The sequence below is a fragment of the Brachypodium distachyon genome, chromosome 1 (assembly GCF_000005505.3).
Source record: "Brachypodium distachyon strain Bd21 chromosome 1, Brachypodium_distachyon_v3.0, whole genome shotgun sequence".
In the NCBI taxonomy this organism is placed as follows: domain Eukaryota; kingdom Viridiplantae; phylum Streptophyta; class Magnoliopsida; order Poales; family Poaceae; genus Brachypodium; species Brachypodium distachyon.
Window position 1 is genome coordinate 53168995 of NC_016131.3, and position 24005 is coordinate 53192999.

Genomic DNA, 24005 nt, shown 5'->3' on the forward strand with positions numbered 1-24005 from the left:
TTTAAAAATAGATACATCCATATTTGACAAAACTTAAGTCAAGAATTTAGAATCAGAGGGAGAGTAACTTATATGGTATGAAGCCTAAGATTTTTAAAGACAAATCTATTGATAAAAATTCATGTATGCAAAACACATATCGATAGAGTTATATTGTCTTTTTTAGGGGAAACAGTAGGTCATCGACGTACTGCAAATTTTTTTATTAAATAAACTGAGTTATATTGTCTCGACGAAACCAAAACGTCAGCCTTTATAAAAAAGAGCGAGCAGTAACTTTCCATCCACAAACAACAATGTCAGCCTAGCTCTCACGGCAGAGTGGTAACGGTGGCACCATCAACTCGTGGTGGCAGAAGAGGGCGAAGAATTTTCCAAGAAGACGGTTGTATATATATTTTTTGTTTCGGATTCTTTTGTGACGTTGAAGTTGTTTAACGAAGATAGTCTCTAAAGAAAAGTAAATGATTTTCAACCATGTGTTACCACGACTCTATTGTTGCAGCCAGATTACGTTGGTAAATTCACGATATAAACAGTAGCGATTACTCTAAAAAAAACTCTCGCCGTGAGGTGAAGTACGAATCCTTTTTTTCTTTGTAAGTCGCATCTGAATTCCAACGGCTAGACGCCTGGAAACCTGTACGTACGGCGAAATGTGGCACTAGTACTCCTTGGTATCTCGGTCTAGCTTCCTTGGTAGATCGATCCCCTCACGTGATCAAAATGTGTTGGTGAGAAGACGAGGGACAGCCGCTGATCAAACAATAGTCTTTTTTCTTTTCGCCGAAAACGACGTTTTTTTTTCTTCTTCTTCTTCTTCTTCATGTTGTTAACAAATCTTCCCCGTCGTGCTATCCCGACCGCAAGTAGTAGCAAAACCGAAAGCACGCACGCACGTTTCCAATACTTGCCCTGCATGCAGTAATCTGCTCCGGCGTTTCCTTGCCTTGTCATCATGCGCGGCGCTCAGGCAAGCAAATCCACGACAGAAGAAAAAGGAGATTGGAAGAAGAGATCGCGAAACGCACGACGCATCCTCCGCCGGCGCGTCGCAACTCGCAACGATCCAATAACAGCTTAATTTAGGATTGATAATTTAGGAACCAACGCAGCGGCTGAGTGTGGGGTAGAGATCGCGTCCGCACCACACGCGGCGGACGGGCGGGCCACGGCAGGCGTGCATGCGCGACAGGCCAACCATGGAAGCCAGCCCACCTGGCAAAGAAAATGACTGTGACTCTCTGTATCGCGTCTCCAGACTTCCACGCCGCGCTGACCACGGCTCCCTGTTTCCCTCCTCACCGCGTCGTGGGATCCGGAGCGCCACGCTCCAACACCAAACACCCGCCGACCTCTACTCGCCCGCGGACAGCCGTGCACCCGCCGGCGGATTTTTAGCCTCCCGCCGAGAGAATCGGCGGAATCTCATTGTTTAAGGGCGCCTTGAAAATATGAAAAATTGTAGGATTGTAACGTCATGTCCATTTGATTTTTATAAGATTTTGTTTGCATCAAAGTTTGTTCGGTTGGACCAAATGATTTTTTCCAAGAGATTCGGAATATGGTAAAATGAATACTTGGGAAAAGTTCCTACGAATCAAACAGTCAACATAGAAAAATTTCCTAAGGATTTCAAACCTCCAAATTTCTTATGAAAATCCTTTGAATCAAAGGAGGTCTAACTGAAGAATTTCGTTCAGATGATTTTCTTTTTGCAATCCGTTTTGAAGACTGCAATTGTCAGGGAATCACATGTTATGTTTTATCGGTGTGCCATCCAATGTACACCTCCGGTCCATAATAATAAGTGTTGGAGACTAAATCCTTGATACTTATTATGGATAAGAGGGAGTATCAAAAACCCACCACCTTCGTGCCTGCTCGCTGAGTTAGCATGAATTTTATCCCTAACGTCGACTATTTCAAGTTCAGTTTATGGCCGCTCAACTGTCAATTTGCATAGTTAATACAAGCTGCAAATGTTATTCCTTTTGTTATATCTAAAAAAGAAGTATTTTTAACTAATGCTAGTCGCAACAATGTCTCGATTAGCTTCTATAGCATGGGTTACTAGTATCACCAATCAATATTGTTTTTACCAGGGTCTGGGTGGCACGCAAATCGTAGACTGGATAATGTGCGATTTTTTTCCATTCTTTTTATGGTTGTGTGCATCACGGTAGTATACCCTCATTTTCCGAAGGAAAAAACCAACAAAAACTAAAAACAAGAGAATTTAAGAATCACTTCGATACACTAAAAGAGTGCTGTCTGTACTGTGTTTCCTAAAAAAAACTAAAAGAGTCTTAGATTTCCAGTTAATCGTAATTGACTAGCCTAAACATGTATAACTCCATCAGTTTCTGGATACTTGTATTTTTCATCGAATTATGCATCCGAGGAAGGATAAGTTGCCAGTTGATCATTATTGTCAATTACTCCAGGAGAAAATTTCGGTTAAAATTTGAAGCTTAACTTTTTTTAATACTCTTTCCGTTTCATAATTCTTGTCGAAATATTACATGTATTTAGACTCTTTTTAGGAATAGATACATTCAATTTTGAGCAAATTTGAATTTTGGACAAATTTAGGACAAAAATTATGGGACAGGGAATACTTGCCTCTACTTTCTGCAGATATTCTGAGTTATTTAAGTGCTGAGTACTCCGAGCAGAAAATTTAGGTCAAATTTTCTAGCTCCCTCTTTTATTTACTCCTACCATCTGCCAGCTGTTTTAACCGAATCAGCAAAGCCGTTAAGCTCTTTTCTCTTTACCTACCCACCGGCGGTGTTTGGTGTTTTGCATCCTCCGCACCGCCGTCCCATCCCCTTCCCCACCACGCAACGGTCAGGTCGCCGCCGGAGTCCAACCCCGCAATAAGTAGCACCCCATCTCCTCCCCGCAAACGGCTACTTCCTCCTCCCCCTCTTCTTCCTTCCGCCACCTTCGAGAACCTTCGACCACCCGCACGGGCACGATGCCGACGGCGTCGCGGCAGCGCCTGTGCCGCGCGGCCCTGCTCGTCGCCGGCGCGGGGTACCTCGCCTTCCTCCTGCTCTTCGAGGTCCCTTCCCTGCCCTTCTCCTCCTCCTCCTCCTCCTCGGCTGCGGCGTCGCAGCAGCTGCCTACCCACAGCTCGCGCCGCCGCGAGCTCGAGGCGTCGGCGTCCACCTCCCCGTTCTCCCCCGCTCGCCCCTCCAAGCCCGCCTTCCCCGCGGCCGGTTCCCCCGCTCCGTCCCCTCCCCCGCTCCCGATCTTCTCCTCGCTCCTCGTTCTCCCCAGGTCCAACGCCACAGCGACCCCCTTCGACGGCACCGCCGCCGACGCCTTTGCCGCCGCCAAGCCCCACCTGACACATCTCAGGACCGCCGCCGCCTCTGCGTCCGTCGCCGCGTCCCCGCCCCCGTCTTCCCCGACCTGCCCCGCCTCCATCTCGCTGCACGCGGACAAGCTCCCCGCGAACGGGGTCCGGACGGTGGAACTGCCGTGCGGGCTCGCGGTGGGGTCGCACGTGACCGTCGTGGCCCGCCCAAGGGCCGCGCGGCCGGAGTACGACCCGCAGATCGCCGAGCGCAAGGACGGCAAGACGCCCCTCATGGTGTCTCAGTTCATGGTCGAGCTGGTGGGCACCAAGGTGGTCGACGGGGAGGCGCCGCCCAGGATACTCCACTTCAACCCCAGGATCCGAGGGGATTACAGCGGCAAGCCCGTGATTGAGATGAACAGCTGCTACAGGATGCAGTGGGGGCGCTCTCAGCGCTGCGAGGGCTTCGCGTCCCGTCCCGCCGAAGAGACTGGTGAGTTGCCGAGCTCGACCTTCAGATTTGTTTTGCTTAATTTGGTTTGGTGGAATTCGTGTCGATGTTATTTGATTTCATTTAGTCATCTCGTGTTCTTCCTCAATTTTAGAATCGGCTTTTCCCTCTATTTTTTCTTCTAGAATCGTCTCAAGGAGATGGATTGAACATTGAAGTTGGTAGGAGCGAATGGTTTGGTTTGTTAGTTTGGAAAATGGAAGTCATCAGCTCAGTGGTCTAATTGCGTGGAGTAGATAGCCTAGATTGGTGGTATTTGGCCAAAAAATGTGCAAACTTTGACGAGAAACTTCTAGAGAGGTTTCCGTTTCTTTTGCGTCCTTGAGAATGTTTCTGATGGTGATTGTGTTTGATTTGTCAAACTAGCGAAATATTAAAAGAGTCACGTTAACCTGCAACCGCGTTTGAGCGATACATGTCGAGTTTGACTTTGACGTGGCGGTGGGTACTTTGAACTTTGCTTTCTCATTTTCTTTGCCAATTAGTAAGGCAAGAACACTAATAATTGATTGCTTAGTTTTGCATCTGTTGTCTAATTTGTTCCATTAGGTGGAACGAATCTAGTTGAGCGACTATTTTTCTTTCTGCAACTAATCCATTTTCAGGCAATTCACCGAAAAGATTATTTAAAACCAGAATATCATGTACCGGCATTGCTTTGCAAAATTGACATTCTAATTGACATTGTTTGGTCTTCCAGTTGATGATCAACTGAAGTGTGAGAAATGGATTCGGGACGATGACAACAAGTCGGAGGAATCAAAAATGAAATGGTGGGTGAAACGTTTGATCGGTAGGCCGAAGGATGTGCACATCAGTTGGCCATATCCATTCGCAGAAGGCAAGCTATTTGTTTTGACTCTAACAGCTGGTTTGGAAGGTTACCATGTCAATGTTGATGGGAGGCATGTCGCTTCATTTCCATACCGCACTGTAAGTCTCACAAATCTTGTTGGATTGGCATTAGTACTAGTAGCTGTGATCTGCATATCTGATCGTGGTTGGTCTGTACAGGGTTACACTCTTGAGGATGCAACTGGCTTGTCTCTGAATGGGGACATCGATATTGAGTCGATTTTTGCTAGTTCTCTGCCCAATTCACATCCTAGTTTCTCCCCGGAGAGATACCTCGAAATGTCTGAGCAGTGGAGAGCCCCACCCCTACCAACTGAACCTGTTGAGCTTTTTATTGGCATTCTGTCAGCAGCTAACCATTTTGCTGAGCGTATGGCTGTGCGGAAGTCATGGATGATGTATACAAGGAAATCATCTAATATTGTAGCTCGGTTCTTTGTGGCTCTGGTAATTACTTGTTTTACTTGTGCTTTTACTTCTTGCTTGCATATTCCAAACTGACAAAATCAAGCAATTTCACAGAATGGAAAAAAGGAGGTCAATGCAGAGCTGAAAAGGGAGGCAGAGTTCTTCCATGACATTGTTATAGTGCCTTTTATGGATAGTTATGACCTTGTTGTCTTGAAGACTATTGCAATTGCCGAGTATGGGGTAAGTGAACTGAAACATGTCATATAATCGCATCGCATACATGTTAGCTGCTCTGCCATGCTTCGTTTACATTTATATACTCATTAATGTATGCTGTTCATCCAGGTTCGAGTCATCCCAGCAAAATATGTAATGAAATGTGATGATGACACATTTGTTAGAATTGATTCTGTTCTGGATCAAGTGAAGAAAGTTCAAAGCGATAAGAGTGTGTATGTGGGAAGCATGAACTACTTCCATAGACCACTGAGATCTGGCAAGTGGGCTGTAACTTATGAGGTAAATTGTTGTCCTCTATGCATAATTAAACCCCTATTCTTGTAGTGATTTGCGATGATGATTTCTACCAATCCATAAACACTGGAATAGTTAACACAATATGCACATTCAATACACAGATTTGCATGGAAAAGCTCTCAGTACATGAGTAATAAAAAGTAAAAACAATGGAGTCAACACGGTCCACTTCCAAATCTTCGACTGCAATTCATATTATGAACAAGTTATTTAAATGGAATAAGTTCTTTATGCATGTAATGTGGTATCAAAAGTTGTCCGTACAATTCTTCAGTAATGCTAAGGCTTCAAAGCTGGTGTTCTGTACTTCTGTCCTTATTGGCCTTTCTCTACCTGGATTTTTATTTTCCCACAAGTGGTACTTATTTTATTTATTTTCCTTTTTTCCCCAGGAATGGCCAGAAGAGGTGTACCCAAATTATGCTAATGGGCCTGGCTATGTAATCTCAGCAGATATTGCAAGCTATATTGTTTCTGAATTTGACAATCAGACACTTCGGGTAAGCATCATGGGCTATCCACCCACTAAATCTCTACATATGTTGTATAGAAACAGTGATAGCTAAGTTGTCTTTTTGGTGCAGCTATTTAAGATGGAAGATGTCAGCATGGGCATGTGGGTCGAGAAGTTCAATAACACTCGCCGACCAGTGGAGTATCGGCATGATGTCAGGTTTTACCAGGCAGGTTGCTACGATGGTTATTTCACTGCACACTATCAGTCCCCCCAGCACATGATCTGTCTATGGAGAAAACTGCAGTCTGGCAGCACCCATTGTTGCAACGTGAGATGACGATGGTGAAAAATTTCTGGCATTGTGGGTCGGAGAGACGAAACAATCAGCTCGCGAGCACATCGCTCACAGAACTGAAATCATCACCACTGATGCTGAGGAAAAGTGAGGAGAACTCTCTTCTGGACTTGCCATACAATTCATTCATTCTTTTGATCGGTGGCCTGTTTCCAAGCTGCTGATTCTGACACCTGATGGATGCCCTAGCGCTACTTTTGACACTTGTTGATATTTATACTCGCGTCAAATTTTCTTGACCTAGGAATTTTCAGATTGGGCGGCATATTGTGTATAGAAACATTTTCAGAGTTACTATTTATGATCTACAGTGTTTGGTTTGTCAAGCAGATGGAGAATTTTTCACTGGCAATTTATTTGTCACCAGAAAAAACCATAGAATAGCTTGGCACTTGTGATACGAACTGAATTACTGGACTAAATAGTTATAGCTAGTTCATCTGTGATTGATATCACACAATTCTGGGAACATCAAATGCTCCATCCGTGGTCTGATGCAAGCAGGGAAATAAGATTGTGAATTCAGGTAGGTAAAACGAGAATAATTCGTTATTCTGATGCCAGAAATAACGCTGGTTTTCTGTTTATTCATGAATATATTAAATTTAAGAAATGCAAGTTCATTATGAAGCACACATTAAACACGATCAGTTTTCATGGTTGTGTGTTTTTCGTGTTTATATTTTCAAAACTAGATCGTATATTAATAGGTTTTGGTGAACTTTATTTTGATGTCTTTTTTCTTTAGCGGAGCTGTTTTGAGCATTTTAGCTGGAGACCCAAGATGGTTTCTGCATCCGGGCAGCATGGAATGTGTCATTGTGGCATGTCTATTTCTCGCTACATTTGAAAGTTAGGACAAGAAATAGAACAGGAAACCGCATCAAATCAATCCGATTAAGACACTCGAGGGGCAACAATCTGGCATTAGAGCTGATACACCAGAACATAAGTGTACTTTTTCAGTCGGCAATGTTTTCTTTACGTTTTTCGCAATTTTATGGGTGATGTTTTGGTCTTGAGAGTACCAGGAGCATGCACCCGATACTTCTCAGTGGTGGTGATTTGTTGAGTTGACAAGCTGCTCCTGCTGGTAAATTCGATGACAGCCAAAACTTTACAGGTTTTTGTCTTGTGATCACGTTCCTCAATTGTTTTTTTAGGGAAAGCTTTAGGTCATAGACCTATAGCATTTTGTTGCTGAAATCCCTCCTTTGGAGCATTCACAAATAAGTTGTGGAGGCCAGTGATCTAGGTCCTGATATTTCTGGCATCCCCTGCAGTGGTCCATTCCCCTGCAAATTCTGATGGCCAAGCAACCCGGGAAGGTCTAATATGAAGACTCTGCCATATCCATAAGGTCAATGTTCTTCTTCCAGTCTGCAATTCAGTACTGCAATTACAGAACATTAAAATCACCATCAGTTGTTTGCCGACCTGATACTGAACCGATCAGACGGAGCTGATCGTTTCATGCCGAGATAAGTATATTTTTCGTCCCACAACTGCAGGAAGTGTATATTTGGTTTCTAATTTTTTTCATAGATATTTCGTCCCTCAACTGTCTAAAGTGAACATTTTTTGTCAAACGACCCACACTTTTTTTCTGGATAAAGAGAGCTTTTATTGAACTTAGAGGTCTCATCAAGAAGATACATCAAGTAAAGTTCACACACAGTCTCTACATAACAAGATGCACATAGGCTAACAAACCAAAAGAGAAGAAAAACTGCAAATGCCTTTATACGACCAACAAAAAAAATGCACGACGGAGCCTGCAGCTGAAGATTAAGTTGTCACTCATTGTGGATAAAAACCTCCCGAGCTCACTCTACTTCTCACTACAGTAACGCTAAGAAACAGAGCCAATGACTATATTGAAAGATAACCAGCATAGGAGATTGTCTGTTATTAAAAATAATGACGTTCATAGCCAAATCGACCGGAGAAAATCACCATTGCTCCAACGAAAATCTTAACTCTAAACTTACCGCCTATGCCATGTAGCTATTTCACATATGTCCATCCGCCGGTAGCACACGCTCACGTCGCCAGTCTCCGTTTCTCGTGGCACCCACTTCCGAAGGAGAAGTGACGGCTCATGCTCCGGATCCTAGACATTATTGATAACGAGTAGGAAAATGAGGAGAAGAGGGCCATCCACAAAGAAGCGAATGAGCAAGCAGATAAGCAAGAGAGGGCGGAACCAACCACATAGATTGAGAGAGCAGAAATGTTTGCTTTTGACCGTTGAGAACCGAAATGTCTACGGAAAATAAGAGATCAGTTATATATTCTCGTGACAGCTGGTGATGAAAAATATAACTCCCTCTTTCTCACCGCGGCAAGTAATAAACACTGAGGCAGGCGTCAGTCGCCCGACCACCGTCTGAACGACACTTACTAAGGATCCAGAATGCAGTGTAGATCCATCACTGCAGCAACTGTAATACTTTCTGCCAAGGCACTCATTGCAAGCAATTGGGACCAGTTCTTGCTAATGGCAGTAGCTGGTCAATTTTGGCAAAGCAACGGTTAGCGGTTTTTCCTGGTGTACGACGCTATGCTAACCGATCCTGTCATTCTGATGGGTGCTTGCAGTGTTCTCTACCGGTGATCGGTAGGATGCCGGCATGGACATTTCTTCCAGAAACGTCAAATCCGGCGTGCCGTGCCCGTGCTCATGTATCTCTTCATCAAGGACAGGGAAAGCGACTGAATGTTGCGACATTGCCAAGTGAAATACTCCCTCTGATCCATTCGGCCACCCTCTAAGACTGAAGGAATCTAAGCGTAGAGGATGACAAATTCTCTTGGTGTGCCGCAGGAGAGATTGGCAGGTGATGTTTCACCTTAACAAGTGAAGTGAAATACTTCCTCTGATCCATAATAAGTGTCTTGGATTTAGTAAAACTTTGTACTAAGTTAGTACAAAATCTGAGACACTTTGTTATGGATCTGAGGAAGTAGATCTTTTCTTTATCCAATGTTGGTATCACCTTCTGAATACTTGACCTGAGCCGGTGTCTGAATTTTCGTACTGTGAACAGTAGTAAATTACTCCCATCTCTTTATGCTTTCAAATTCAAGTTCACTGCTAGCAAGTGCAGGTGGAGTAAATTTTAGCATGTACACTGATGTAGTGGAGGTGATGTAACTTCTAGCATTTACTGGTGTAAAACACAGGAGATGTCCTACTGTCAGCGATGCATGCAACTGCCTGTTGCACTTTAATTTTGTTGGCTTGCATAACAGTGGATCTCAGGACAGACAGTGTGTCAGGCTGCCCCAAAAAATAACCAACTCCGTTGGTCCTTCCCACAATATAGAAGTGATATGGACTTGTCTCATGCCTCATCTTCGCTTTTGGTCAAAGAAAGGTCTAAACCTAATTCAGGCCCAAAATTATTGCACTCTCTTACATACAAATCACATGCTACCATTTTGCTAAGAGAGGAAATAAGACGAAAAAAATTGAATTTGTAGAAGCTCCTAGATAAGTAATGGCATGTCGAAAAGCTGATTTTGGGTTTTATTCTTTTACAAGTGTACTGGAGTGTTACTGCAAAGAGTAGAATCTGGATGATGTTTTCTAGTACATGAGGAAAAGTGCAATACATGTATGTCACAGTCCGATAAAAAAGGATAGCGACATATCACCTGAAAGTAGTAGCATACAGATGTATATTTCTCCAGGGTGCCAGCTCTCACTTTTGGAGTTGCTTTCTTTGCCTTGCTTTACCAGAGCAATCTATCATCTGTCATGCCTCCTCCTAGATTTACTCAAAGATCACTTCTTCCCATTTTTTGTTTTATCCTAAACACTTTCAAGTAATCTAAATTATCCTCTAACCAAGGAATCCTCATGGATCAGGCAGCACAGTCAGTTTGCCAACTTAAACTCCTATTGGCTACCTGATCTTCTTTTTTTCACATATCAAGATCAATGGCATAAATGAAAAAATAAAATAAAAGGAAAGAAAATAACATAACTCAGAAAAGCAAAGGACAAAAGCAAGCATGGCTCACTTGCTTGCCCTGCCCCCTACATTAGCCCCTTTCAAAAGCACATCAGAAGCAGCTGGAGAAGAAGAAAGAAAACTCAAGAAGAAAACAAGGAGCAAGAAACACAAGTTCTACCACTGACTCCACAATATAATGTGCTGAGACAGAGAGGAAACCTCACACTCACATTTGGGTTCTTGCACTTGCATTGCACCAGCAATATCCCATGAGAAGCTCATAGAGGGGGTGCAGTGCCAAGCAACCGATAGGCAGGAGATACCATGAGGACTGCGAAGCCGGCATCGACAGCAACATTGGTGATGTTGTTTGGAGGCCTTGTTCTGGTATCATTGATGGTGGAGGCAAGCGCGAAACCATCATCTCCGGTGAGCGCTGCTGATGCAGTAGTAGGCGGTAGGAGGATGATGACCGGGGTTAATGGAGGATTGTCTCAGAAGACACCGGAGGAACTCAAGGCTGATGATCCTTTGAGCAGCAGCAAGAGGCGGGTGCCCAATGGACCGGATCCAGTCCACAACAGGTACTTCGTTTTCTTGCATGCAAGAATGCAATGTTCTGCTCCTTGTTCTTCTCCGTCCTTCTCTTGTTTGGCATTCCAAATTTCCAACTTTCCATGGATCCAAGGAAAGTTTCATTTTCACACCAAAACTGACAGAGAAGAACAAAATATACAATTCTTATGGCTAATGTCCCAATCTTTTAGGTTTTTTAGGAAAGTCTCATTTTTTCATGGATCTTGCTTGTTGAAGAATTCTTTAGGTTTTGCACAAGCATTTATCTAATATGTCAAAGAAATTTTTATTTAAATAAATTTTACGAAAAACAGTAGGAGAAAATTGGTATTAAATTCATGGCTCCAGATTATTGTTGTGGTCCTTTTATGTTTAGACAAACTACCTTCTAAATATAAATCAACACCACTCTCACATGTCATCGCCGAGTATGAGTTTACTCTTTTTTATTGAGTGAAGCATTATATGTCCAAATATAAGGTGCTTTGATTTTGAAGGCATAGTTCAAATTGTGTTTAACATAAATGCATGATAAGCTTAATTCAAGAGATGAGGCAAAGCTTTTGCCTCCGTTTCAGGAAAAAAAACATGATAAGGATAACAACATGACAACAATAACAAAATATGGCTACACTGCTTGTTCTCATTACACCAACATTTTCCAGTGATGACTGCATTCTAACCTTTTAACAAAGGCAAGCTACTACTCATACTTCCCTAAAGATTTCCCTGTATGCACTTATCATACTTGGAATGATTAGCCAACATGCATCTGTAGCAACTGAAAACATGCATCTGAAGCAGTCAAACAAAGTACACTGTGCAATGGCATTGTTAATTAGCTATCATAACTTAATGAAAAGCCAAATAATGCAGTAAAGATCACCTTGAACATAACAACTTGAAGGGTTGTTCCAATGCTCGCCTGTCCTTTCATGTTAAAATGCTCATTACTCTGTATTCTTCAGGGGAGCTGGAGAGTCAGGACGATCGCCCGGCAGAGCGTAGGAGCGACACGCGCCCCGACAAGCAGAAGCTTCTGAAGTGCTTGTGTTGGATCAGATCATTGTGTTGAAAGAGGAAAGGAAAAAACAGGAGTTCCATTTTGTGGTGGGTCTGGCAGGGATGCTGGTGTAACTAGGGGAAGGTGGCCTATCTTGTTCTAAGCACTGCTATTTAAGACGATTTTAGGCATAAAAGCTTTTGCTTTTCCAAAATCAAAAGCCATTCTACTGATGGAGGTTTGTAAAGAGAGCAGTAGCAAGCTTCCCTCTCACAAAAATCAGCTATCAAAGGTTCTTGGGTAGAGGGATATGGGCAAGATCATCTCATTACTTTGAGCTGTTGCTTTGCACATGTTTCCTATTTGTTGTATTGATTAGGAAAGCACATTGCACGTTTCCTATAGAGGAACAGGTAAAGATAAGATGAGCAATAATATCAAGGTTTTGTTTCTTATCTTGTGGTGAGATCTGAAATCCATTGCAGCCTGTGCCCTAGCAACAAAGCAAAGTAGACCCACTTACTGTTAAAGATGCTTTTGATTCTTATGATTAACATGTTCCACTTGCAGATGATCTTACCATTTGCTAGCAACAGGAAATTTGTTTTGAGGAATCTGTGCCAGCTTCTAAAGCTTGGTTACATAAAACTACTAAGTTGATTGCTTTAAAACCAACTCAATTTTTTTCCAACAGCACATAAGCAATTTCCTGTATCATATTTTTCTACAAAATATATTTATTTGTAATTTCCCTTTGCCTACATAAAACACTGACAGAATACAGTCAATATACTTCAGTAAGAACAGCAATAAGCTTGCCTGGAAACAAGACAAAGGCTGAAGATTAAAGAACTTCCGAGCTGCCAAAGCAGCATGGATTCTCTACGTCTACAGTGCATGCTTTTCCCTCTTTCTCTTTTTTCCTAATCCGTGTTCTCTCTTCTTTTCTTGCAAGAGTATAGCTTTGAACAGCCAAAGGTGCCCCCTGAATGAGGTCTAAAGCAAAGGTGTGTGAGCAAGAAACTGGTGAATAAGAAGCTGTGTCCTTGGTTAAAAGATGAACTTTCTTGGGACTAATATTTTTCATTTCTTGACCAGTCTTCCTGTGTAGTACTAAGAAGTATTCCAAGTGCTTTTCTTCACAGTAGCAGATGCAGACTAAAGAGGGGACAAGTGTGTGTGCCCAATTGTTGTACAGGAAGCTAGTGCCAGTTTGGCTGCTCCCTTGATCCAAAGAGTATTAGAGGCTTCTCATATAGATATTTTCAAATTGACATGGCAAAACGTTTTGATTTGTACTGCCTTGAGAAAACATGAGCTGTGTTTTCTTGGCGCTGTGTGTGTGTGTTTGTTTGCATAGGTCGCAATTGGTTCAAGCAATAGCGAAGACAGCTTGCAAGAAGAAGAAAAAATCGTTATACTTTTGCTCCCCCTGCCTGTGACATCATTCATGGAGTGCTCGCTAGCTGAACTGCTACAGAAGCCATATTATTGCAGGACATCTAAATCCCCTGCGTCTGCAATAACTTTCTGATGGATGGATGAACCTGCTTCCTGTCTTGGAGTTAATGAACCCTGGCAACAACCTTATTAGCTGTATCACCATTTACTCGCACCTGTCCCTCTCCTCCTCTTCCTCCTCTTCCCCTTTAAACCCTCCCCCCGCGCCTTCTCAATCCCCTGCAGAGAGATCGATCGAGATGGCAACAATGGCGCCTAAGTGGAGCTGCTGCGTTGCCGTCGTCGCCTCCCTCCTGCTGTGCATCGCCGTGGCGGCGGCGGCGGCCAGGGACGTGCCAGCTTCCGGTGGCGACGGCTGCGGCACCGCCGTGGCTGTCGAGGCCGGTCGCGAAGGTGCCGACGCCGACGGCGCCGCTGGTTTCGACGAGGCCAAGACCGTCTTCGCTGGGAGCAATGGAGCCGGCGCCGGCGGCATCTTCGGTGGTGGGCCGTTTGGTGGGGGCATCGCTGGGTTCGGCCCGCATGGCGGGTTTGGGGCCGGCGCTGGGCCGTTTGGTGGGTTCGGAGGCGGCTTCGGCGCTGGCGGCGGCGGCGGCGGGGTGCCTTGACAAGGTGGCCGAGAAGGATACGAGTGCCCGGCGCGCTTGGAGCCTTGGACGTCCGTAGCATACGGGCATATGCATTTGTTTGTGTCGTGTGTAATAAGATTAGCTGTGTGGTGTGTCAGTGTGTATCCTTGGAGTGCCGATGGCTATGTCTCTCTACTGATCGAGCAGGGGCTAATAGTTGCCTTGTGTTGTCATGGGTGAATTTTGAGCATTCTGTTCCCTCCGTTCCATCATTCTTGTTAAAATATTATGTATCAAGAAGCTTTTTAGAAATAGATACATCTATTTTTGTAAAATTTGAGACAAATTATGAAACGAAGGTACTATTGATTTGTGAATTAAGCCGAAAAGTTGAAACTACGTCATACAACGTTGGTTCTTAAGCCGTGAGAATAAGTACTACAACGTTGGTTCTTAAGCCGCAAGAATAAGTACTACTACTGCTAGCCTGTTTTAACACATTTGGTCTATGTATGGTATTGCAATTAATCTATTGTATTCCTTCGGATTCATAATAAATGTCTCAAGAGAGTTAGTACACTAAATTAGTATAAAATACGGGACACTTATTATGTATCGGACCGAGTTTTTTTTTTTGAGAGGACAAAATGTCGGTAAGTTCGTCTATACGAGCTAAATATTAATAATTAGCTCGGTTGATTATATGTATATCTTAGCAATAACGGTTGAGAACTAACGGTAAAATAAACTACAATTGATACTCCCTCCATCCGAAAAAGTTACACAAATCCAAGTCACTTATTTTCCGGACAGAAGAAGTACTGAATATGGAGCAATTTTGTTCACATATGTTAAGGCACAAGTTGAGGTGGATTTAGAGAACTAGATAATACCCCGCGCGTTGCCGCGGGAAGTGTTTTTTTAATGTAAATCAATGTTCAACACATAAGCACGACTTTAATACGAATATGATTTATTATCCTTGAAAAAGACTTAAAATATATCTGCACCTAGTACATGAATGAAACGCTCAAGAGATCTCTATGAGATCTCTATTAATTTTGAGAAGATACTGCTAAGTAATTGAAACAGCAGAGCATTTTAGCTTTACTTCTATGTTAGGCCTGTAAAACATTCAAGTGTGAAAAACATTTATGCAGTTATTTCTTCTCGTTTGAAACTCATTCGGCCATGCTTCAACTCATCTATCTATACCAAGATATTTGTTCTCTTTTTTGAAAGATTGATATATGATCATGCAATGAAAAGTTTACAATCGTTCAGAAACATGCTCTGTCGCAGGGTGGAACCAACTTCTGAAAAAACACCACTACCTATCTAGCTAAACAATCTGCTGTTTTTATACCTACAGTATGACATAGGATTCAACAGGTATTCGATCTACGTGTGCCCCGCCGACCGTTGGCATCCCGTTCGTCGATTGGTGACAGACATCCGTCTACTCCACCCCTTCCACGGCTAGAAAGGGACTGTGTCGATCATCATGCTTACGGCCTGGTGGATTTGGAAGCATCGCAACGCGGTGCGACTCCCAATATCGCCTCCCTCGCGGATCAGATCAAGACTGAAGTTCGGATCTGGTCTCGGGCCGGGGCGGTTGGGCTTGGAGCGTTGCTCCCGGCGGATCCCTAGTTGTGTGACGTTGTAATTTCGTGATGTTGTCCTCTTGGACATGTACATAACTCTCTTTCTTAATCAATGCATCGAAACGCAAAGCTTTTGCGTTTTCGCGGAAAAAAAAGGTTCCGCATAATCAGCTAGTGATAACTAATGCAACTGGCGCACCTCATATAATATGCAAAGACACCACGTGTGATCACGGGAACAAATCTACTCTGCTTTCATCTGGTTCAGGCCTTCAGTTATGTAGCTGCAGGGTGAGGAAAAGTTTAATGACGGTGTCACAAATGCGAACTGTAGAATAGCTACATTGCACAATGGTCCGAGAATATAAAAACGGCAGCAGAAATTGTCTTTCGTTAACAATTCAATTGAGTGAAACAAACTGATAATATCCTTCAAATATTTCGGACGAAAGATTTCTCACTTGCACCGCCTACACAGGTACGCGCAATTGACGAACTGCATCCACCTGCGCCACTACTAAGGCTCGCTGCTCGCACGGTGTCGGTGCAATCGGCAGCACGGGCAGCAGCGCGCCTGGGCCGATGGGCTGCAGCAGCCGGACGGGCATGACTTCAGTGCCTCGCGATCTGGCGCTCGCCCCGGGATCCGTCACCGACCGCCGGCCTCTGTGCCTCCTCCTCTTCGGCCCTCCTCCGGGCAGAATCGGGGATTTGAGCCCTGTCTTTAAGAAGGCCATGTTGGCTGCTCAGCTACTTGCATCACGGATAAATCGATTCATCGAATTCCATCTTCAATACGTATTCAGTTTCAGGTGCATTGATTTGTAGTGGAGGGATTTGGTGGGGGTGGGGAGGGATAGCTTCCGAAGATTGCGGAGCAATAAAGAGGAAAAAACTGAAGAAGCAATCAAGAGGAAGCCAGCGGATCCAATTAAATTACCCTCGCTCGGCTCCCTCGTCTAACACACGCGCAACACCAGGCCACAGCTTAGAGGCAGCGTGCACAGCGCCAGGCACCAGCGTAGGCCATTATTTTCCCTTCTGGTGGTGGGCCGGTGACATGACACAAATTGGTTGCTGATGTGGATAAGCTGCATGAGGTTAGTGGGTTGATTCTACTTAGATATAGAGGATAGCCATGAAACCGGACTTATTACAATATCTTTAATTATTTCCATACCCCTAATTAGTTACGTAGTATCAACTAAATATGAAGTACAAGTTACCCGCAATGGGTACTAAATATTTTTGCACAACTCTTGGTAGGAGGGCTTGCAACACTCTAATTTACATATAGAATCTTACCAACTGGATTTTCATATATACTTTTTTTAGGGAAAGACCGTAGGGGATAATGTCTAAAGTATATTGTGAACATCAGAATTTGAACACTGGTACGAACCTTTTGTTTTTTGTTGTAAATCCTTTCAAATAACTCAAGATTTGTAACAAAACATGCGTATTGTCTAATTAATTGTAGACAAAGAAATTGAGGCCGTGAAATTTGTATGCCGAGGTTAGCAATATCGCTGCCTCTTTCAGCCTTTCCGGCTTTCCGCTGTACCAAGAAAGAGAAATAGGAAGATCCAACGCCAAAGAAGCTTCTCGTCCGTGACGCACGGAAATGGCGTCAACGCTCCCCGGAGCCTTTTAACGGAAAAGGGGTGTGCAGGTTTCTGCAGAAGCAAAACAAAACCCTGAACACTACCACTGCAAAGAACGGAGAGATAAACACTAGGGTAAATGCTCAAGCGTCACCTCTGGTAGCCCATGAATTGCTTTGCCTAGCCAAGTTTTCTCGTTCTGTTATTTGACTTGATGAACCACCTAATAGTCTTGTAAAGTTCCTCCTTCAGGATGTAACTATCTTTAACATGCAATAAAGGGGGCCTTATACTGTAAAGAAAAGCTTTTCATGAAGAACAAGTATTAGAGAACATACAAGGTGCAAGGCAATAACTTTGCATTTTGAAAATTCACGGTATTCCCTCAGCTCCTGGTTTAGCTAATCTGACAGCGTCTCCATCTACCTGGTCATATCAACAATCAGTGTCTCAAGGTTGAACAGAAAAGAAGGCTACGTATATTTCACCTGCACACACAATCTATAACTCATGTACACAAAAGCTAGCAGCCAAAGCCCAAAGGCTTATCATTGAGTTCACTGAGCATGACAGTTTTGGAATGGAACAGTGCAAGTCTGAAGCAACAAAAGATCACATGCAGAAGAAGAGAACATCATGCAGATACAACTCCCATGTCAGGATTGCGATGGCCCCAATGACAGACATACACCGCCATTCTAGAGCTCACAAGAGCCAGGGGCTCCTCAGCCCCTCCTGCGCTTGCTCATCGTCCCCGTCTGCAGGAATATGTACCTCAGCACCTCTTTCATCGTAGCCTTCCGCGCTTTCTTGAAGTTCCACAGCTCCAACACCGCATACCTTCCACTCGGGTTGTATTCGTTTACTTCACTCAGAGCAGTCTTCACTGCGTTGCACACGTCATCACCGTACTCGATCCACAATTCACGCAGTCTTGGGTCATCGTCATTTACAACTTCCTGCAGTATCAAGGGATTATTATGATTACTTGAACACAAAAGGCAAACATCACAAAGTCTAATGCAGATCAAGTCAGTAGAACCTTGTCCTCTCCATTCTCATCCTTAACAAACTTATAAGGGTGCCAGGCTGGCTTTTTTATTTCCTCCTGCCAACTTGACACCAGTTGAGCAGCTATCGTCTCATAATCGTCATTCCCAAACTTCTTCCTGCATGCATTCTGAAAAGGCCTTTCATCAAGTTCTCCCATCCGTTTGACCCCGATAGCTGTATGCCCACTTAGCATGTCCTCCAAACCCTGAGCGTTGCAAGAAAAAATATTTCATGAATGGAAGCATATTCATCAACTATTAAAAACAGATTAGGTACATGGCAATTTCTAAACACCCTAAAGAGAAAGGAACAGTACCTCCATCAGTTCTTTCCGAGCCTCCTGTAACTCATCGTTACTTTCACGCTCTTTCCTCACCAGCTCCCCGCTCAGCTCTTCCAGGCGTTTCTTTTCTTGCTCTAGCCTTTCATTAAGCTTCTCCATCTTGTTATGAATATCCCCGTCATCATCTCCTTCCAAATGTTTCATCACTTGGAGCGTGCCATTCAATCGTGTTACTTCGAGCTCAAGTTCCCGTTTCTCATGCAGCTCCTTTTCCAGCTCCAGCATTCTTGCGAGGGCATCCTCTTTTTCCCTCTGTTGTTTTCAAGATTATTTCTCATCTCGAGTCCAGAGTACCCATCTACGAAACAACATAAGTAAAAGGGTAGCAAACCTTCTGGTCCTCTACTAGCTTCAAAATATCTTCATCGTTCCTCTGCTGTTCTATGCTTGCTAGCTCGAGTTCACTCTTATCATCTTTTGCCTACATATTTTCAGAAATGAGACTTAGAAATATATCTAAAACTATGTTTCACTATGCACTTGTGTCATCACATCATATTGTCCTAGTTTGAAAGTGTCAAATACCTGATTGGCAACTGTATCTTTAGGGGAAACAAGAATTTATTGGGCATAACTCCTTGTACTATAAAAAGAAGTGAGCTACTAATAGAGCAGCCTAGAAAGCATAAATTTAAACGAAGTAGTAATGGGTACAATGTCAAAAGAATTTACTGCTATGTTATATATCCTTTTAAATGAGTTGGTGCAAGTTCACATATGAAATAGAAGTTCAGGTAATAATCTTAATTTCATTTTCAAATTAACCAATCCAAAATATAACATAGAGGTTCATATCTTGAAAATCCAGATTAGTGAATCATTTTGATGTTAGCCACTAGAAAAAACAGCAGTCGATCTCCTGAAAATTCACAACAGTGTACTGTAGGCATAATATTTTAGCAGACAGTATGTTAGCACATCTTAGTGCCTTATGTACATAGTTCATTAGCTTACCTTTTGCTTCTCATCAGCAAGTTCAGCAAGTTTTTTCCTGTCGTTGGTATTCTCAGCTGTCAACTTTTCCAGCTGCTTAGCATGTGAACTCAGTTTTCTCTTGCTGTTTTCTATTTCAAGCTTCAAGTTTTCATTATCCTGGAAAACCCTCACAGCATTGTCACGAGCCTTGCGATGCAGGTTACGCATTTCTGAAGGGGGAAATATATAACTTATTACAATGCTGCAGATTGGTGCGTAGCAGAGCCACACCGCCTCGATGATTTTGGAACAGCAAGAAAATAAACTAAGCAATACTCCCTCCTTTTCACAAAGATTGGCGTATTTGGTTTCATTAAGAAAAGACTTTGACCAATTATCATTTTACTAATATGCAATTTATATGATAGGAGACCACAATTATTAGCAAGAACCTTTGAAGACGAATCTATTGATAACAATTTCATATCTTAAAAAACGCATGTAAATAAAGTATTTTTTGCTAAAAGCCTTGTCTTAACGAAACCAAATACGCCAACCTTTGTGAAAAGGTGTTTGTACTGGTAACCAACAAATATCTCATGAGTTCAATCTTAGCACTCAATATGATATTAAGGCATATAAGAGATAAATTGAAATATTACATGCATAATGACAGATCAATAGAAATCCTTTTTTTGGAAACCCTGGGCCTGCACTCCTGCTACTTATCTAACCAACAAAGAGCAATGTTTCTCCAAATATTGCATGTCATACGTGGGTACAAACCAGAAGAATTGATCACTCAAGGCTGTTAGCATTCAGTTGCAAACTAACAATTATTGGTACAAGACAAAAAACACAAGGTGTTAACTTGTTCCACTTGACAAAGTTTTATTCCTCCGTCCAACAAAAGATGTCTCAAGTTTGTCAAAATTTGGATGTATCTAGACATGACTTAGTGTATAGATGCATTCAAATTTGGTCAAAGTTGAGACATCCTTTGTTGGACAGAGGGAGTACTTACTACAGTAGACATGTGACAAATGGTTACACATACATAATGTGCTAACCACTTGTTTTTTTAATGTTTAGTTACTAAGTGATCTGGGGGGTCCTGGTTTCTGTTTTGGGTATTGCTTACCGTCCCACTTCCTAATGCTTCCAAACTGAGAATTCTGTATGGTTGGCCTGGCTGCTATCCTCTGGATTAGTCGAAACAATGCTTGTTCTGAGTGTAAACTCATTAAGATGGTGTGATCCAATGGTGCTTTGGTGTTCTGTTTTATGCCTTTCTGTTTTGGGTTGTAATATAATGTTGGCTAGGATAAATAAAGTGATGCTAATTGGTTTTGCCCTGTAGTTGACGCCTTGACGGTCGGGCCAACTGTTGACAGCAGGTTTACTATTAGTACACCGAACTTTCTCTCTCCCTACCTCTCCTGTAATATTGTAAGGCTGCAATATTTCCATTCAAGTATGGGAAGGCCATAACCTGGTTACTTGGTTAGAACAAGAGTGTACCTTCATTATATGCCTCATGCAGCCTCCTATTGTCCTCCTCAAGCCGTGCAATGGAGAGCTCTGTTGCATTCTTCTTTGTCTCTAGATCCTGCAAATATTGGTTCTTTGCCTCGAGCTGAGTTGCCAGTGTTGCCACAATCTTCCCCATTGGCTCCCTCTGGCTCTTGGTAATCTCATCTATGGTCATCAGATTGGTATGCTTCCTTAAGTATCTTCCCACCAAACTCCCAGCAGTGTAGTCCATCTCTCGGGCAACCCAGCCATAAACCTTAATCTCACCAATCCTATTCTCATCTCCCGTCACAGCCCCTTCACAACTACTCCTTGCCTCCCATTCTATCTTCCCAAGCTTATTCTTGTTGAAATGGTTCTCAAGTGCAAGAGCGTCGCCAAATCCACCCCAACCATTAGTAAACTGCACAATTGCAAAGCTTTCCATGCCTTCCGCCTCATCATAAAGTAAAGGCACGATATCATCCACACTAAACATGGCCACTTTATCCGCAAAGTTCTCCGAATTGAACCCTGCACCGGCTGCAAGAATCCCACACCAGGGCCAAGCAAACTTCTCATCCCCATCCTGTCGTGGTCTCTCAGCTGCTGCCATACTGGGTTCAGTGGCATCACCATTGGCATCAGCCTTTCCATTGTCAATGGTATCAGCATTTGCAATGGCACCTGGAATACCAGTGATACCGGCAAGCTCATGCGCAAAGGATGGATCTGTGCGGACAAAGCGGGCAAAGGCACGGTGGAAGGCACGCTCCTTGCCGTGGCGGCGGTGCTTGCTGGAGATGCCGATGCCGTCGGCGTGCTGGAGGAGGTCCTTGAGCTTGTAGTCCTGCTTCTTCTTGCCAGGGCAGAAGGGGCAGCGGAAGGTGCCATCCGGATTGCGCACCCGGTGGTTGCCGGACTTGAGAAGGCCGTATGACTTATCCTCATAATCGCTCTCTGCCTCTGAGTCGTCCTCACCGTCCGATGATTCCTCATCCACAGTTGCGGCACTTGGGACGGTAACGCCGGCGGCTTCCGCGGCAGCCTCGGCCTCAGCCTCTTCATAGGGATCTATGTAGTCATCCATGTCAAGATCCATTCTCTGATCAGCGTTTCAACTGCAGAATGGCAAGATTTGAGAGGGGAAATTGAGATTGTTGATGGAGATACGAGAGAAATCATCAAAAGAGGAACAAAGAGACTCGCCTTTTCCACCAGATGAACCAAAAAACCAATCCAGAATGGCAGAAAACTGGAGGGCGAGAATTTCAGACTTGATCAGAACTGCATAATTGGGGTTTCATGGAGATCCTTTCCCAATTCTTCGGCCCGTCATTGCACATATCAGAACTGCATAATTGCGGTTCAGAAGAACAGAGCACCTGCAGAAGGCCGTCTGGCACAATTCTTGATGCAGAAACGACCTGCAAAAAGTGCAAATCATGCAAAAGCAATGAATTATTAGCCCTTGATATCATCATACCATTAAACAAGGTCCAGTGCAACAACGGACAGAGCAAACACATAAAACAAATGAAACAGAAAACCATAACAAATGCCATGGGAACAGCTAAAACATAAAACCTACCAAACCGTTACACAATTCGACCGTCCTCGCACGAATACAAAATACTCTACCCCGTCGATCTCCTCTCCTTACTGATATATGCTATTGCCACAACAATCATTTCATAAAAAAGTTCTACCAGCATAGCCCTTGTCCTCTTCTTTCTTCCATTTTCCTCCATTATGCAAGAACGCATATTCTAAAGGTCGTTCTGACATGGTCCAGCTACACATATTCAAAACAAAACATTTGACCAAACTGACATATAGCCTGATTTTAATTTGTATGCAGCCTAAAATGTACGTATAAAAACAGTACAGGCAAAGAGGACACACCATACAATGTACGGAGTATTTGTCATTCCTACAAGCTTCAATTCTCGATTTAATAACAAAAGGTGCACACCAAAAAATGTATAAAAACAGAACTAGCAAAACAGTACTCCAGCATATAACGAAGGCATGACAAAAGAAAGAGATATTTTGATACCCGTTACCTCCTTGACCTTGATCTGGTTACCTAGCAAATCTTTGTCTACAGCCCCAAATTGACCTGAAAGAGGCAATATGAGACCAAATTTTGTGCAGCAAAGAAAGGGATTGGGGTTTAAAAACAGTATTAGCAAAACAGTAGCACATGCAGTGAAAGCATGGGAAAGGAACGAGAAATCTTTGTCTACGGCCCCAAGTTTTTTAACCTGAAAGAGGCAATATGAGAAAGGGATTAGGGTTTTTAATTCAACTTCTAGGGTTTTCTGGAGAGAACAAGCAAGGGGTGAGGGAGGGGAAGAGGCGCCATTGGAGGGAGGGAAGATACGACATGGAAGCAGCAATTGCAGGGGGAGGGAACAGGCGCCATGAGAGGGAGGGAGAGGAGCAACAAGAGAGGGAGGGAAGAGAGGAGTTGCTGCTCCGGGGAGTGTAGATCTGCTGCACATGAGGAAGAACAGAGGGGAGGAAGAAGGCTGGGCGTGGCCGGACTCACGTGCGTCGCCGTCGTCGAGGATTTCGGGGTCGCCTCCAACGTTCCAACGTCTGCGCTCCTTTGTGCTCTGCTCGGTCTGGGAGTAAGTGACAGGTATTTTGATCGAATGCCCGTATTACATAGGCAATTAATGTCCGTATTATCTGGGCAGTTAATGTCCGTGTTACATGGGCTTTAGTTATTTACCCTATTTTACTTGGACACATTAATAATTTATCATTTTTCTTTTAACTCTACTTTTTATTTTGTAACCCAAAATGGGTGGCAATCTTGGAATTTCCCTCATCTCTTCTCTTTAATTACTCAATAGATCAAAGTGAAATCCTCCCTCCGTCAGTCACATATTAAGTGACTCAAATTTGTTCAAATATAGATGTATCTATGCCTAAGCGTTTAGATACATGTAATAG

At 43.4% G+C, this 24005-nt stretch overlaps 3 protein-coding genes across 7 annotated transcripts; 2 read left to right on the forward strand and 1 right to left on the reverse strand.

Annotated features, from left to right (window-relative positions):
* Positions 1–2785: 2785 nt before the first annotated feature.
* On the forward strand, positions 2786–6891 carry LOC100842271 (hydroxyproline O-galactosyltransferase GALT5). The gene is made up of 7 exons (XM_003557377.4): positions 2786–3803; positions 4522–4754; positions 4836–5123; positions 5199–5327; positions 5433–5606; positions 6017–6124; positions 6209–6891. The coding sequence occupies exons 1-7, from the start codon at positions 2984–2986 to the stop codon at positions 6416–6418; spliced, it is 1962 nt and encodes a 653-aa protein (XP_003557425.1). The 5' UTR covers positions 2786–2983; the 3' UTR covers positions 6419–6891.
* A 6795-nt stretch (positions 6892–13686) lies between these two features.
* Positions 13687–14046, forward strand: LOC104582281 (glycine-rich protein 5-like). Its single transcript, XM_010231716.1, has one exon. The coding sequence runs from the start codon at positions 13687–13689 to the stop codon at positions 14044–14046; it is 360 nt and encodes a 119-aa protein (XP_010230018.1).
* Positions 14047–17560: 3514 nt separating this feature from the next.
* On the reverse strand, positions 17561–23699 carry LOC100842582 (factor of DNA methylation 1). Of its 5 annotated transcripts, none has more exons than XM_003557378.4 (9): positions 23596–23699; positions 23101–23163; positions 22251–22468; positions 21051–22162; positions 19569–19759; positions 18946–19035; positions 18588–18866; positions 18261–18476; positions 17675–18177 (listed from the first exon to the last, which is right to left on the reverse strand). In XM_003557378.4, exons 4-9 carry the CDS (start codon positions 22141–22143, stop codon positions 17944–17946), a joined length of 2103 nt encoding a protein of 700 aa, XP_003557426.1. In that variant the 5' UTR covers positions 22144–22162; positions 22251–22468; positions 23101–23163; positions 23596–23699; the 3' UTR covers positions 17675–17943. The 5 variants fall into 5 exon arrangements, with proteins under 5 accessions (XP_024313085.1, XP_003557426.1, XP_010228251.1 ...); XM_010229949.3 differs by having other exon boundaries at positions 23108–23163; positions 23596–23698; XM_014897431.2 differs by having other exon boundaries at positions 23131–23163; positions 23596–23688.
* Positions 23700–24005: the final 306 nt, after the last annotated feature.